At 37.7% G+C, this 15,987-nt stretch overlaps 1 protein-coding gene across 7 annotated transcripts in view; it reads left to right on the plus strand.

Moving 5' to 3' along the window:
* L3MBTL3 (L3MBTL histone methyl-lysine binding protein 3) overlaps nucleotides 1–15,987 on the plus strand; it is a 145,679-nt gene that overhangs the window by 60,807 nt on the left and 68,885 nt on the right. For all 7 annotated transcript variants that reach the window (XM_062186748.1, XM_062186754.1, XM_062186750.1 and 4 more), the window contains 3 exons: nucleotides 3,217–3,293; nucleotides 9,394–9,479; nucleotides 11,873–11,983. In XM_062186748.1, the coding sequence (XP_062042732.1) occupies nucleotides 3,217–3,293; nucleotides 9,394–9,479; nucleotides 11,873–11,983 (274 nt within the window). The remainder of the gene's footprint in view (nucleotides 1–3,216; nucleotides 3,294–9,393; nucleotides 9,480–11,872; nucleotides 11,984–15,987) is intronic.

The following is a 15,987-nucleotide window of genomic DNA, read 5'->3' on the forward strand; positions in this document are numbered from 1 at the left end:
AATCATTTAACCTCTTTGTGTTTCCATGAAATGGTCTTTTGGGTCTGTACATTTGATCCTTCTATCATATACATGGATTTTTCATAAATTATTTCTTTGGATTCTGAGCCTTTCAAGACTTACCAGTTTAGGTCTAATTTGGATCTTAGCAGCTGTCTTGAATAATGTGCACTTTTATGAAATGAACTATTAAATGATTTTTTGAAAATGACTTCTGTGATGTATATGAAAACTCTGAAGAAAGAGAGGCACAGTAATCAGTGACGTGACAAACTTTTTACCATTAGTTGTTCTTCATTCTATTTCTTTGCAGTTACATTTCTGATTTTGAACACTAGATGGGACTAAGAGATGACTTGTTTCACGGTGGGAGCAGGAAGGATTTCACAGCCTTCCAGTTTTTGAACGAAGTGTGGTTTGCTCTTTGAGAACATAAATGGGTACTTCAAAAACTTACAGATTTAATGATAAGGGTTTATTTTGGTGCAAAAACATTTTGTTCATAGTACGTGGAGATGTATATTATGAAAAAAAAAACTATGCATAATTTCAAAACATCCTTAGCACCAAAATAAGTTCAGACTTCTAATTCCATTTTTTATGAGCATTTTTGAGGTATCCTCCTATGTAAAATAGATAAAAATAGGGATTTTTTGTCTTCTTTATTGAGATGGTCTCCAGGTTCATTTCAAATGGTGATTTGGGTTGTATTTAGATATTTTAAAAGCTTTATGTTATTAGGTTCAGACAATTTAGGAATGAATTGTCACAATAAGCCACATTATTTTTCTTGATTACAACTTAAAGAGAAATCAAAACTTAGTAGTGTTTAATATTCTCACTTGAAAATAATCAACAGGAGTCCTGCAGATAATTAGAAAAACTACTGTATTATATTAGGAAAGGAAAAATAAAACTAATGTCATTTTTTTCATGATATTGTATATGATTAATACCCTTCCCTAAAATAAAGACCATTAGTAGTAATCCATAACCAAAATTATTGTTTAGGAAGAGATTAAGATAATCAAACATAGAGCTGTAAAGTTTGGTTTATGCAGTTTATAACAAAGTGCATCATAAGGAATTATGTATTAAAATATCTTCCATGAGAAAATGTATTTTAAGAAATGTGGCAGTTACCAAAAGAACTTGGCACTGACCTAGCCATGCTTTTTTTCCTTTCATATAATCTCATATCCCCTGCCCCTCCACACGTGCTAATGCCACTCTAATATATAGAGAAAAATAGTAGTTTGATGAAGGGGTATGAGATAACAAGTGAATAAAGAAGTCATTTACTATAAAGACGAAGCTATTTTCTACTGCAGTTAGTTCTGAGAAAAATCAGCACTATTGGCTTCATTAACTCACTATATGTGACTATTTATGCTGTGCCCTTGGAAGGGCTGGTTTGGAAGGCAGTGGCTCTTTGCTAATCTCATCACTTGGAACGTTTCTAAGAAAGGTCTTTGTTTTTTGCTACTCTTAAATTTATACACTTTGCCTTCTACCTCTTCTGTTCTCTGCTTCACTCTACACAGTCTGAGCTCTACTCACAGCGTTAGTACCATCTCAAACGCTGATGACTCCCAAATTTGTATTTTTACCTTGAACTGAAGATTTTGGCTCATTGTCTCTTTGGCGTCTTTACCTGTTAGACACATCAGTAGCAGGGCCATTCGCTCACTTGGAATGTCAGACTGTGTTTGCCGTCTTTTCCACCTCAAAAGATGGTAGCCATGGTCTCCTGCTGGCCCATGTGCCAACCCTTGTAACTTCTTGACTGCTTCACTTTGCTCCCACCTGATATAAAATCTATCGGCAAATCCTCTGGGTTCCAGTGTCTGCTCATTTATTTTACTCTTAAAATGTCTTTCTAAAACAGTCACTTATTGTTATCTTCATGGCTCACTCTGACCAGCCAGCATCATCAGCTCTGGCAGTCGCCTCTGACCACCTGTCCTCTTGCTCCCAAGGTCATTTCTTTTCTATATAACAGAGAAGTTAATTTAAGACGTAATCAGGTTATGTGGCTCCTCTGCCTGAAACCCTCCACAGTGATATCCCCTTTACCCTGAGACTGTCCCAAGACTTCACCATGGGCTCAAGGCCCTTTCTGACCTCATTTCCTGCTCTCCTTCCTTCAGTTGTTCTTCCCACCCCTGATGTCATCCTCCACAATTTCTGCCTTGTGGCCTTTGTACTTTGTGTCCCCTCTGCCTGGGATAGTTTCCTTTCATATTGTTGAGTGGATGGGTTCTGTCTTCAGTTCTTTCAGGTCTTTGCTCAAATGTTGCCTTATCTGCTGGCTGCCTGGACAAGGCTAGGTACAGCAGTGCTTTTGCACTGTCCCACTCCATGCCTTTCCTTCTCTTCATTTGTGCGCATAGCATTGTATCACCAGAGTCTGCATTTTATGTGTTTATCTCTCATGTCTTCCCACTATACGTAAGTGCCACTTATGCCTTAAGGAGCTTATATTTGTCTTATTTGCTGCCATGTCATCGGGGACCATCCAAGTGTCTGGTACATCATAAGCACTCAATGTTTGATTGAGTAAGCTATTGAACGCATGGAACATTTCACATATTGAGATGAGGAAGACATAAAACAAGTGTGGTTTTAAGGACCAAAGAAGCAGATGTACCAGAGGTGCATATTGATTAAGGGCCTTTGAAAAAAATACTTGTTTGACTATAGTAAAGATGACAGGAGAAGAAGAAAGAGGTGAAGAAAAGAAAGACTTTGTCTCAGTTCCTGCTCTCTGCCATTCTAATGGGTAACAGGAATCGCATGTTGGTTTTGAGTGATGGAGCTTCTTTTTGTATTTGCTTTCAGAGATACTGAAATAATTTAACTTTCTGTATACACAGTCTGTTTTTCCACATGACCTTTATCAACTGATATTCTGAATTTTAGTGATGTTGTCTTGTAACTTTTCCTTTTTTGAAAGTACAGAGTACAACAAAATTTATAGCAGAAAGAAAACTGCATAGTGTCAAATGAATATGATTCTTATCTAAATCTAATAGAAATCTACTTGATATTAACATATTGGAAGAGTGAAAAATCCTTTGGTTTAGCAGTTTTTCCCCAGAATAAATCATAGTAAATGGAATTCTGTGGAAGTCTCTAAATAACTTTTTTTAAAAACTTTTCCTAGTAATTGTGTCTATCCTGATCACTACAGTTTTTAATTTGTTTCACCTGCAGGTGTGAAGCATCTAGTCCACACATTCATCCAGTTGGTTGGTGTAAAGAACATAGACGAACCCTAATCACTCCACCAGGTTTGTGTTTGTTGTATGTGTAATATTATTTGTTATGTCAGCAATGTGCAAACTTTATCTGTAATGGGCCAGATAGTAGATATTTCAGGTTTTGCTTTGTGGTGCAAAAGCAGCCATAAACAATACCTGAGCCACTGAATGTAGTTATGTTGCAGTTAACACTATCAGAAAAACAGGTAGCTGCTCTGTAGGTGTTAGTTTGCTGTCCCTTCATGTGACTTCAAGTATAAAGACTTCAGCTTACTCCCTACCACAGTCTCAACTTTGGTCTTTTTTGCAAAAGTAAGTTTGATTTTAAAATATCTTTAATTTCTCCACTTGAAATTTCTAGACTTTATTTTAATACACATTTCATTATGGTGTTTGTGTAAACATATTATCTAACATAGAATTGAATTGTCTATGGTTGGACAAATGCAGAAGTGTGGATATGGGTGACACAGCATTTGTGGATGGAGCACGGACAACATATGCCAGGATCTGTTCTGACAGAAGTATGGGGTTCACATTTAAGTGAGAACTTGGTACTTTAGATTTTTTTATTTAGCTTAGAACTTGCTCATTTGCATTTCCTCTTTCTATTGAGGTTCCTAGTTACAGAGTAGATTTTGCATCTGTATAATTAGTGGTGTGTCTCTCTTCTCTACAGTTTTTAGGTACTTGTGCTGCCTAAGTGGCTACATAGGCTTCTCGGCTTATTAACTTTCTCTCTGCCAGGGAACAGTGTAACTGCTGACAATAGTGTCCTTGTTTTATGTCATTTTGAGGATTTCTTTTTAGTTCATATGCTAAAGAACAGATTCTGTAGCAAGATATGAATGGTTCCATGGCCCAAATGGGATGCTACCTGGAAGATTCTCAGTTTAGTGTTCTCTTTCTTTCCCTCTCTTTCTCCCACTCTCTCTCTCTTAAGATTTATTTATTTACTTGAAAGACAGAGTCACATAGAGGGAGAGGCAGAAAGAGAGAGAGAGATCTTCCATCTGGTGGTCCCCTCCTCAAATGGCTGAAACGGCCAAGGTTGGGACCTGGATCAGAAGTAGAGAATCCAGGTCTTGAACTGGTGCCCAGATGGGGTGGTAGCATCACAGGCGGCAGCTTTACCTGTTACACCACAACACTGGCCCCCATTCTAACCTTCTTATGTCCTGTGGCTGATAAAATCCTAGTGGCTGGTGATTGCATAGCTGCCCATTTGTCAATCCTTTCTTTAAACTTGACTCTTTTTGATTCCATTCAGAGATCTGGTAATAAATAATGAACCATTAAACAACAGGATTATACACCTCAAAATGATTAGAATAGTCAAGTTTATTTTATGTATATCTTAACACAGTGAAGGGATGTGCACACAAATTTTAAAAACCAGCCAAATAGAGAGACTGGCTTTTTGGGCGTGTACTGATGTTACTCTTTGGTCCTTGAGGGGAAAAAAAAAGCAGTTTCTCAGGTCCCCATTGTCTAAGGCAGGTTGCTGGCCCGGTCTCTGATCTCCTGTGGCGGGGAGGATCCTGATCCCTCAGTTCCCCTGTGGCTGCTCTTGCATCGCCCCTGCTGCTTCATGGATGAACTTACCTGGCCTCTCCATGTTTGTGTTTTCTCAATTCATGTAGCCTGTCTTTATTGTTCTTCCAAAATTAAAATCTTTGCCTTTTAAAATTATTTTTATTTTAAATTATGCATGTTACACATTAATACCCACTCATTTTTAAGTTTACAGGGAAAATAGAGTTAATTGCAATTATCTCTTAATTTTTTTAAAAAGATTTATTTATTTATTTGCAAGGCAGAGTTTAGAGAGAGAGATAGATAGAGAGTGAGATTAATCTTTTATCTGCTGGTTCACTCCCAAAGTGGCTGAAATAGCCAGGGCTGAGTCAGGCCAAAGACAGGAACCGGAAGCTTCATCCAAGTCTCCCATGTGGGTGACAATTGGCCTGAGCACTTGGACCATCTTCTGCCTCTTTTCCCAGGCCATTAGCAGGGAGATGGATGAGAAGTAGAACAGCAAAGACTTGAATCGGCACCCATGTGGGATTCTGACATTACAGGCGGTGGCTTTACCAGCTATGCTACTATGCCAGCCACCCTCTTGACAGTTTAGTAGCTAATTATATCTCCAGAAAAGCTTGTTTCCTATCTGTAATGGTGAAGCACATAATATATGCATACATATCACTTTTATTTTGAATGTTCTGATTTAAAATTTTTTTATTTTTAAAGATTTATTTTATTTATTTGAAAGGCAGAGTTAGAGAGAGAAAGAGAGGGATTGATCGATTTTCCATCCACTGATTCACTCTCCAAATGGCTGCAATGGCCAGGGTTAGGCCAAGCCAAAGCCAGGAGCCAGGAGCTTCATTTGGGTCTCCCACATGGGTACAAGGGCCCAAGGACTTAGACCATCCTCCGTTGCTTTTCCAAGTGCATTAGCAGAGAGCTGGAGCTGAAGTAGAGCAACCAGGACTCAAACCAGCACCCTTATGGGGCTGCAGCACTGGCTTAACCCATTAATGCTAAAATGCCAGCCCCTGATTTAAATTTCTTAATTTTTGCGAGATAGGTGCCTTAAAAGTATGTTGTTGTTGAGAGAAACGGTGACTTGATCAGCCCTTGCCCTGATTGCTGATGAAAAACTTAGTATGTTATCTCTCTTAGTATTTTTTTTGTCTGTTCTACTTAATACTATTGGTTTAATTCTGTAATTAATACACAGTTATTCTTAAATGTTGAAACTTAACTGAAAAGTGATCCCTGTTAAATATAAGAGTGGGAATAAGAGAGGGAAGAGATGTACAATTTGGGACATGCTCAAGCTGACTTGCCCCAAATGGTAGAGTTAGAAACATACCAGGGGATTCCAATTCAATGCCATCAAGGTTGCAGGTACAAATGCCATCTCACTAGTCCATTTGATCAATTTCTGTTCATAATTGATCATAATGATAGGACTAAGAATAAAAGGGATCACATAAACAAGACTAGTGTCTGCTAATACTAACTGATAGAACAAAAAAGGGAGAGAGCGATCCAATATGGGAAACAGGATACACAGCAGACTCATAGAATGGCAGATGTTCTAAACAGCATTCTGGCCTCAGAATCAGCCCTTAAGGCGTTCAGATCTGGCTGAAAAGCCCATGAGAGTATTTCAGGCATGGAAAGCCAAGACACTCTGACAAAAAAAAAACAAAAAACAAAAAACAAAAAAAACAAACAAATAAAAAACAAAACTAAATGAAAGATCTCTGTGAGATCTCAGTGGAAAGAACGGGTCATCAAAAGAAGGAGGTACCTTTCTCTGAAGGGAGTAGAGAACTTCCACTTTGACGATGACCCTGTCAGAATAAGATCGAAGTCGGCGAACTCGAAAGGCTTCCATAGCCTTGGCAACTCATGACAAGAGCCTAGGGTGATTACTGATGCCATAAACAAGAGTGTCAATTTGTTAAGTCAACAATAGGAGTCACTGTGCACTTACCCCTCATGTAGGATCTCTGTCCTTAATGTGCTGTACATTGTGATTTAGCGCTATAACTAGTACTCAAATAGTATTTTTCACTTTGTGTTTCTATGTGGGTGCAAACTGTTGAAATCTTTACTTAATATATACTAAACTGATCTTCTGTATATAGAGATAATTGAAAATGAATCTTGATGTGAATGGAAGAGGAGAGGGAGCGGGAAAGGTTAGGGTTGTGGGTGGGAGGGAAGTTATGGGGGGGAAAGCCATTGTAATCCATAAGCTGTACTTTGAAAATTTATATGCATTAAATAAAAGTTAAAAAAAAAAGTATGTTGTTGCTGGCGCCGTGGCTCAACAGGCTAATCCTCCACCTTGCATTGCCGGCACACCAGGTTCTAGTCCTGGTTGGGGTGCCTCTTCCAGGCCAGCTCTCTGCTGTGGCCAGGGAGTACAGTGGAGGGTGGCCCAAGTGCTTGCGTCCTGCACCCCATGGGAGACCAGGATAAGCAACTGGCTCCTGCCTTCAGAACAGCGTGGTGCGCCGGCCGCAGTGCGCCAGCCGCGGCGGCCATTGGAGGGTGAACCAACGGCAAAAGGAAGACCTTTCTCTTTGTCTCTCTCACTGTCCACTCTGCTTGTCAAAAAAAAAAAAAAAAAAAAAAATGTTGTTGAATGAAAACAAGCAGATATATCTTTGGAAATTTATTCTTAAATTTGGAACAATTTTAGATGTACAGGATAGTTACAAGAAGAGTACAGAGCCTTTCTATACCCTTGATCCAGAGACATATTAAAGTTTGTCAGTTTGAATGATGTCATTTATGGCAAAAGGATCAGGCATTGCATTCAAGTGTCAGATCCCTACAGCCTCCTTCCATTAGGCTCTCTTTGACTTATATGACTTACTGTGTTCGGGGACAGTTTTGTCATTTTATAGAACGTGACTTGATTTGAGTGTGGTTGGTATTGCCTCATGCTTAGAAACAGGTTGTGCATTTTTGGCAGAAATATCACAAAGTGCTGTGTTCTCATTGCTTCCTCTTAGGTGGTACATGATGTGAGTCTGTCACTGGTTCTTGTTTACCATTAATTGATCAAGATTATATTTGCAATCTACTAATGCAGTTGTTTTTCTCTGTAATCCATAAGTATTTCTGGAGAGATGTTTTCAGACTGTATAAGTATTGTTTCTGATCTCATTGTTATTTGCTAGTTTTAACATGTGTTGATATTTCTAGTATGAATTATCATTCTGACAAATGATAATTTTTCTTATTTCATCATCCCTTGCTCATAATTAGTTGATATTCTTCTGCAAAGAATAACTTTCTCAACTTCCTATGTCTTAATTTAAGTGTATCAGGGTGTACCCCTAGATTGCTGTTTTTATTAATGAGTTATAATTTGTTATTTCTTCCATATTCCCCCAGGTTTTAGCTAGTGGGATCCCCTCCTAGCTGATTCCTGTGTCCTTTTGACATCGAAACCACTTTTTGAGACTGTCTCGCTTTGTGGCTCAGCAGCACTTGTCTTGTGGTTTCCCTGGCCTCACCCATTGCCAGCTGTTTCTCTGTGAATCTGTGGTTCCTTTTAACAGAGAATGATGTTTAGAAAGGATGGATCTGGAGGCTAAGTGTGCTCATTGTTCCTAGGGTGCTGCTGCTCTGGGCCTTTCAGTGGAAATAGTTAGAAAACATATGCAAATACATGCAATAGTTTCCTTATCTATTTTTGTATCTATATGCACCGAAAACCATGACATTAACTCTGAATCACAGTCAACAGCTTTGGCTTCTTTCTGGTTTTCCTGTTTTCATATGTGTTGCTCTCTTCTCACTGAGAAACTTGGCTTCCATTACCTCCAAGGCATGCACTGGTTTTCTTAGTGTTTTTTCAGTAATAAATTTCCATCTTTTCTGGGCCACCACCAACCCCTGCTTTATCTTGCCGCATGAATTTTGGGCTCTGGAGCAGAAAAGGGGGCAAGAGGGAAGACAGGGTCATTTTAGAAAACATTCTATTGATAGTTTTCCACTGTTTGTGTGTGTTTCTTTGACCTCACAATACATAGATACACTTGGAATATTTCACATATTAGTACATACGGATTTGCTGCATTCTTTTTAATGATTGCATTCTGTTTCAAATGTACTTTACTTTTTTTTGTATGTTTCTGTATTGAGGATCAATTAACTTGTTTTTACATTTTCACATTTAGAAACAACTATGATTATGTAAATAATCACATACCCACACATATTTCATTTTCTTCAGTAGGTAAAAATAAAATTGCTAAATTAAAGGGTATTTGTGATATCTTTCTTATGTGTATGACTATCCTTACCTGACAATATAAATTATACATACACATTTACAGCAGTATGTATAACATTTTTATTTAAAAAATAATAAATCATGATTAAGGTGACAACAAACTGATTATTACAAATAGTTCTGAATGAGTGAGTAGTGTAAAGTTATGTGTATATAAGCACAGTTTCCTAGGTTATATTGGTAATATGATCTCAATATAAATATTAATATATTATTTCATAATGTTTATAGAACAGTTCACTATTCTCAGTATTATTTTGGATAAATTTAAGAGAATTTGAATTTTCTTTTCTCCCTTAGGTTATCCAAATGTGAAACATTTTTCTTGGGATAAGTATTTAGAAGAAACCAATTCTTTACCTGCTCCTGCAAGAGCTTTCAAAGTGGTAAGATATGCATTTTGCAATATTTGATTGATGTGTTTAGATGTATCATTTATTCATTTAAATTGAACCATCGAAAAGATTGTCTTGGTAAACCAGAAAGGAATGAGAAGAAATCAGAAGGCAAAATGTGATGTGTTACAATTTTGAAAGTCAAAATTATTGCTAGGATTTTTGTTGCTGGCATCTAAAATATATTTTTACTTTGGACTTCAGAGTTTCCTTGCAAGATAATTGCAAATGAGCTAGTGCTCATTTATGTGAGCTAATATATATATGGAACAGATTTCATGTATTTCATATGAATGGTTTTAAGAGCATAAGAATACTTCCCACACTATATTTGTTTCTACCTCCCTCCTCTTTTATTTTTCTTTTAATTTTTACAGTGACATTCTTTGAATTTACTTTATAATCAGAAGCTTAACCCTTCACTAAGTAAAGAATTCAATAAGTAATAAGTAGGAAAACCACTGTTCCTTAAGAGTAAAGACAAGGGCTATAAACAATAGTCAGATTTCAAAATGTAGTTTCGCTCATGCATATTAGTTTTTTTTATACTCTGTATATTAGTTACCACAAATCAAGGAAAACATATTTGTCTTTTGGGGACTGGCTTATTTCACTAAGCATAATGGTCTCCAATTACATCTATTTAGTTGCGAAAGACAGGATTTCATTTTTTATGGCTGAGTAGTATTCCATCGTGTATACATACCACAGTTGATGGGCCCCAGACTGTGTGGGGTGAGTTGTTGGAGCCTTACAATGGGCTTCTGTTTTTCTGGTTAGATACTTGGAAAGCCCAAATTGGGATAGGAAAATGTGTTCCAGTGAAATTGTATTTGTAATCCCTTGGGTTTGTTTATGGCAAACCACAATATGGTTGGTTTTTTTTTTTTTTTTACTGCTATAAATCAGCATGCTTAATTACTGAAATGTAAGGTCACCTGCTTTCATTTCAGTATATTTCTAACCCGAGTTCATTGCTTCCTGCATATAACGTACTGAGATGTTAAAGTAAACCTCAATTCTAAGCAAGAATAAGAAATGAAATAAATTTTTTACTTTTTCATCTCAAATAGCTTGCTTTGTCATTTATATTTTCCCCTGAGTTTCAAGGAGAAGATACAATACTTAAATTTTTAAAAATGTGACATGATTAGTGTTACCATAAACAATACTTCAAATGATCCTTTTAGAATTTTGCTTTATTTTTGAATTTTTATCTGCCCTTTAAGTTAGTCTGTGACAAAGCAAGGCTGAATTACCCTTTGCTTTAAACTGGATGGAGTTAGATCAGAACAATTCTACAAACCTGGTGTCAAATCAGAGAAGAAACAGATTTCTCTAGTTTGGCCTTTTGATGCCTCGCATTGATTATTCTGTATTCTTTATAGAATACTCTCACTTAATTTTCAGAACACTTTTATTATTCCCCCTTTACAGAAGAGGCCCTTGAAGCTCAGACAATTGTAGTAATTTGCCAAATACCATACCAATTATTGCCTGAAACATTTTTGGAGGTTTTTTCTGAGTACTGAGGTGTCGGTTTGCCTTTCTCCTGTTCCTGTAAGAGCCATCATATCTTACACATTTTGATTACTAATTGTCTTTTTTTTTTCTTTAAGTTCTTTTCCCCCTTTTGCCTTCATTATCCCTTCTCATCCTGGTATCTTGTCTGACCCACTTTTATTTTTTTTTTTTAAGATATTTATTTATTTAGTTATTTGAGAAGGTGGAGTTACAGACAGAGAGGGAGAGACTGACAGAAAGGTCTTCCATCCTCTAGTTCACTCCCAAAATGGCCACAATGGCTGAGGCTGAGCTGATCCAAAGCCAGGAGCCAAGAGCTTCTTCCTTGTTTCCCACGTGGGTGCTGGGACCGAAGTATTTGGGCCATCTTCCACTGCTTTCTCAGGCCATCAGCAGAGGGCTGCACTGGAAGAAGAGCAGCCAGGGCAGGAACTAGCACCTGTATGGGATGCCAATGCCTCGGGCAGAGGCTTAGCCCACTAAGTGCTGGCCCCAAGAGCCACTGTTTAAAATTTCTTTTTCTCTCTCCATAAATTTCATACTTGCTGGTTTTGACCAGGACTGTTCCAACAGTTGCGAATGCTGTCTTGTCTTTGCTGTGGCTTGCCAAGTATCTGTAGTGTTCAGGCTTCAGCCTTTATGTGCTCCTAGACTAGGTTCTCAGGCTGTTTCTCTTGCTTACACAGGTGTGTTGGGATTGTGTCTTTGGAGGGGGAAGGTGAGGTCGAGGACCACTCTAGGAACTTGAGTCTGTAGGGCTCATTCTCCAAAGAGCTCATCTGCTGCCCCTCCTCCTGGGTAGCGCCGAGTCCACCTTCTCTTCCTCTGAATCTCACTGTGAACATTTTCTGTTATCACAGAAACCTCCACATGGATTCCAGAAAAAAATGAAGCTTGAGGTTGTAGACAAAAGAAACCCCATGTTTATTAGAGTAGCTACTGTTGCAGATACCGATGATCACCGAATAAAAGTAAGTGTTCTCTTTTGTGGTTTGGGTTTGTCTTTTGTTACAAGATATTTTGCATGATAATCTTAATAAAATCATAGAAGTATGCAAAATAAGTGACTGTGCATCTTTGTAAGTCAGCTTTCATTTAGCTTTCCCCTTTAATTTGACTAAGGCATTTCTCTCTGAGTGGATTTTTAGTATTTTAAGTGTGTATTTGGATGAAAATGTAGATATAGCACATTGATAATAATATGTTCAGAAGAAAATGCAGTATGTCATTCTCCAGTAGTATGCTCATTTTTTAAAAGGTAAAAAGTAAAAAAAAAAAAAAAAAAGGTAAAAAGTAGTGTTTTTTTTTTGTGAGATGTGTTAGATATAGTCTTTGTAGCAGAAAATCCTGTATGTTAACATAGAACAAGAAAAGATAAGTGGGTAAGTGAAGGCATATAGAAATTTTGAGTTGGAGTATTAAATACCAGATACCTCTTGTAAAGTGAGCAGGGGGTCTCAGGAAGATGGGTTCGGTGTGTGAGTCTCAGGTGATTGTGAAGTGTCATGGTCCAGATTAGGAGCAGGAGGCCTCATCTCTGTCTCAAGCTTCATCATTAATGTCACTCTCAAATCAGAACAACAGCCACTGTGCTTACTTCATGGGATTGTTCAGAATGTCTAGTAGGAATAGTAATAGTTATCCTGACAGCAAGACACTAGATGTGCGTTGCATTTTACAGGGTAACACTGCCCTCACATATTGTGACATTTCTAGTAATTGCAGTGTTGGAGATGGATGTTACCACTATTGTGTGGATGCGGGAGAGCCTCAGAAAGATTAAATGACTTCTTGTATTTATCATTGGCAGTGGTAGAACTGAATCGCAGTCCTAAACTGTAGGAATCTAAGTTTATGCTGTTCAATAATAATAAAAAAACACATCCTCAGTGATTTATAAATTATAAAATAACATGGAAATTGTGCAAATGTGATATTTTTATAAAATTTATAAAATAAAAATATCAATTCATTATTTTTTAAGGTTATATAATGATTGAACCTTTTGGAAAATTTTATATGATGCCTTTATTCAAGTGCATGTTCTTAAATATACTTGGTAGTAATATGTCATAAAATAGAGTATTTTAGAACTAAAAGTATTTTAAGAGAGAATCTAGACTGATAATCAAAGAAATACAGAATTAAAAATGTTACTTTTGTAAGTCACATTCAATTTGAAAAAAATTGCTTTGGTTTCGGTGTATGAAAAGTGAATTATCTCTTATGGATTATGTACGGAGGGATTATGTAAAGTGTCTCAGCCTTTCCAAAGAACAGTTTGGTGATAAGCATCAAAATCTTAGATTTTTGTTTATCCTCTTATTCAAGAATTTCAGTCTTAAGAATTGATGTTAAGGGAATAACCAGAAGGAATTTGCAAAGATAAAAGCCTCATGGAAAATGTAACAGTGCTGTTTATAATATTTAACATCTGGAACAACCATAATAGCTGATGGGTAAAATAGATTATTATGTCTACATGATGTTAAAATTAAGTATTTTAGAAGAATATTAACATGGGCAGCTGAAAAACTCAGGTTTAACATATCTGTGATCTGTTGCTTTTTCCTACAGAACAGATACATAAGCAGTTCTTTTTTTATTTTTTAACTTTTATTTAATAAATATAAATTTCCAAAGTACAACTTTTGGATTATAGCAGCTTTTCCCCCCATAACCTCCCTCCCACCTGCAACCCTCTCCCTTCCCATTCTTCATCAAGATTCATTTTCAATTATCTTTATATACAGAAGATCAACTTAGTATTTACTAAGTAAAGATTTCAACAGACTGCACCCACACAGATACACAAAGTATAAAGTACTATTTGAGTAGTAGTCTTACCATTAATTCGCTTAGTACAACACATTAAGGACAGAGATCTTACATGGGGAGTAAGTGCAGAGTGACTCCTGTTATTGATTTAACAATTGACACTTATTTATGACGTCAGTAATCACCTGAGGCTCTTGTCATGAGCTGCCAAGGCTATGGTAGCCTCTTAAGTTCACCAACTCCAATCTTATTTAGAAAAGGCCATAGTCAAAGTGGAAGTTCTCTCCTCCCTTCAGAGAAAGGTACCTCCCTCTTTGATGGCCTGTTCTTTCCACCGGGATCTCACTCACAGAGATCTTTCATTTAGGTAATTTTTTTTTTTTTTTTTTTTTTTTTTTTTTTTGCCAGAGTGTCTTGGCTTTCCATGCCTGAAATACTCTCATGGGCTTTTTAGCCAGATCTGAATGCCTTAAAGGCTGATTCTGAGGCCAGAGTGCTATTTAGGGCATCTGCCACTCTATGAATCTGCTGTGAATCCCTTCGTAAGCAGTTCTGTAAAGAAACATCCCCAGGTATTGACAGTGCTCTGTCAGGGTGTTGGGATTATGAATGATTAGGTTTTCTTTTTAATTTTGGGTCTCAGGAATATATATTACTTTTGTAATATATATATAATACACACACACACACAGATTTGGTTGCATGAAGGTCACATACTCTGCAGTGGGTGTGGGTGGTTCTGTTAGTTAATTCAGCTCTTCCAGCTGAATTCTCTAGCATCCTGGTCCTTCCTTAACTCCCCAAAAAGAGCAGGCTATGAGAAGTACAGTGGGCATCCGTGTTTTCATAATTACCAGGTGAGTTTAATGACTGAAAGTGAATCGCAGCACAATGGCCTTCTGTTGTGGAGTCCTCAACATGTCAGTGAAGAGGTGGCATTGATTCAGTATCAGAATTCATTAGAGGCTTCTGAGAATATAAACACTTCCACCAGTAGGAATTTTACTAACATGGGAGATGATACGGCACGAAAGCTCATTTTTTTGTTTTCAGAAGAGGAAAATGCAGGCTGAGTTATTAGCATAGCTTAGTACTTTAAGCTTCACAGGGATAAAAATTAGCTCTTAAACAATGAATGCATATGCTGTATGACCCAGCTGTCTCCCTTCTGGGTATGTATGTGAAGGAAATGCAATCAGTCTATGAAAGAGATTCCTTAACTCCCACCCAGCAGCTCTGTTCTCAAGAGCTGAAGATAGGGAATCAACCTAGTTGTGCATCAGTGGATGAATGGATAAAGATGATGTGGTATAGGTACATGGCATAATATCATTCAAAGAAAAGTGAAATCTTGACTTTTATAACAAAATGGATGGAATTGAAGATTGTTACATTAAATGAAATAAGTCAGACACAGAAAGGCAGATATTGTACTTTGGCTCTCAAGTGTGAAAGTTAAAAATAGCTCATCTGAAATGGAATAGTGATTGCTGGAGAACAGTAAGGATGGGAGGTAAAGGATAGAGGAAGGTTGGATAATGGGTACCGAAATAGTTCCATTAATGAGTTCTGGTGTTTCACAGCACTGTGGGAAGACTATAATCCACAAAAAATGTATTATATGCTGGATACAGAACTGGAGGAGAGGGGATGGCATTGTGATATGGCCAGTTACCTGCTACCTATGACCCCAGCGTCCCATATGGACTCTGGCTCGAGTCCCAGCTGCTCTACTTTCAACCCAGCTCCCTGCTAATGTGCCTGGGAAACCGGGAACAGATGGCCTAAGTACTTGGGTCCTTGGGTCCCTCCCACCCATGTGCAAGACCTAGAAGAAACTCCTGGCTTTTGGCTTTGGCCTGGCCCAACCCTAGCCATTGGAACCATTGGGGAGTGAACCAGTGGATGTCTCTCCTCTCTCTGTAACTCTGCCTTTCAAATAAATGAATAAAATCTGTAAAAAGATAAGTAAGTAAATATAAATGAAGTTAAATTAGAATAAAAACAACTGGAGGAGCTGGCACTACAGCCCAGTGGGTTTAGCTAGCTCCTGTAGTGTACACATCCCCTGTGGTTGCCGGGTTCAAGTCCCAGCTGCACCAGTTCCAATCTAATTCCTTGCTAATGCACCTGGGAAAGCAGTGGAAGGTGGCTCAGGTCCTTGGGCGCTTGCCACCCATGTAGGAGAACCCAAAGA

This window comes from Lepus europaeus, chromosome 3, assembly GCF_033115175.1.
Source record: "Lepus europaeus isolate LE1 chromosome 3, mLepTim1.pri, whole genome shotgun sequence".
NCBI classification, from domain to species: Eukaryota; Metazoa; Chordata; class Mammalia; order Lagomorpha; family Leporidae; genus Lepus; species Lepus europaeus.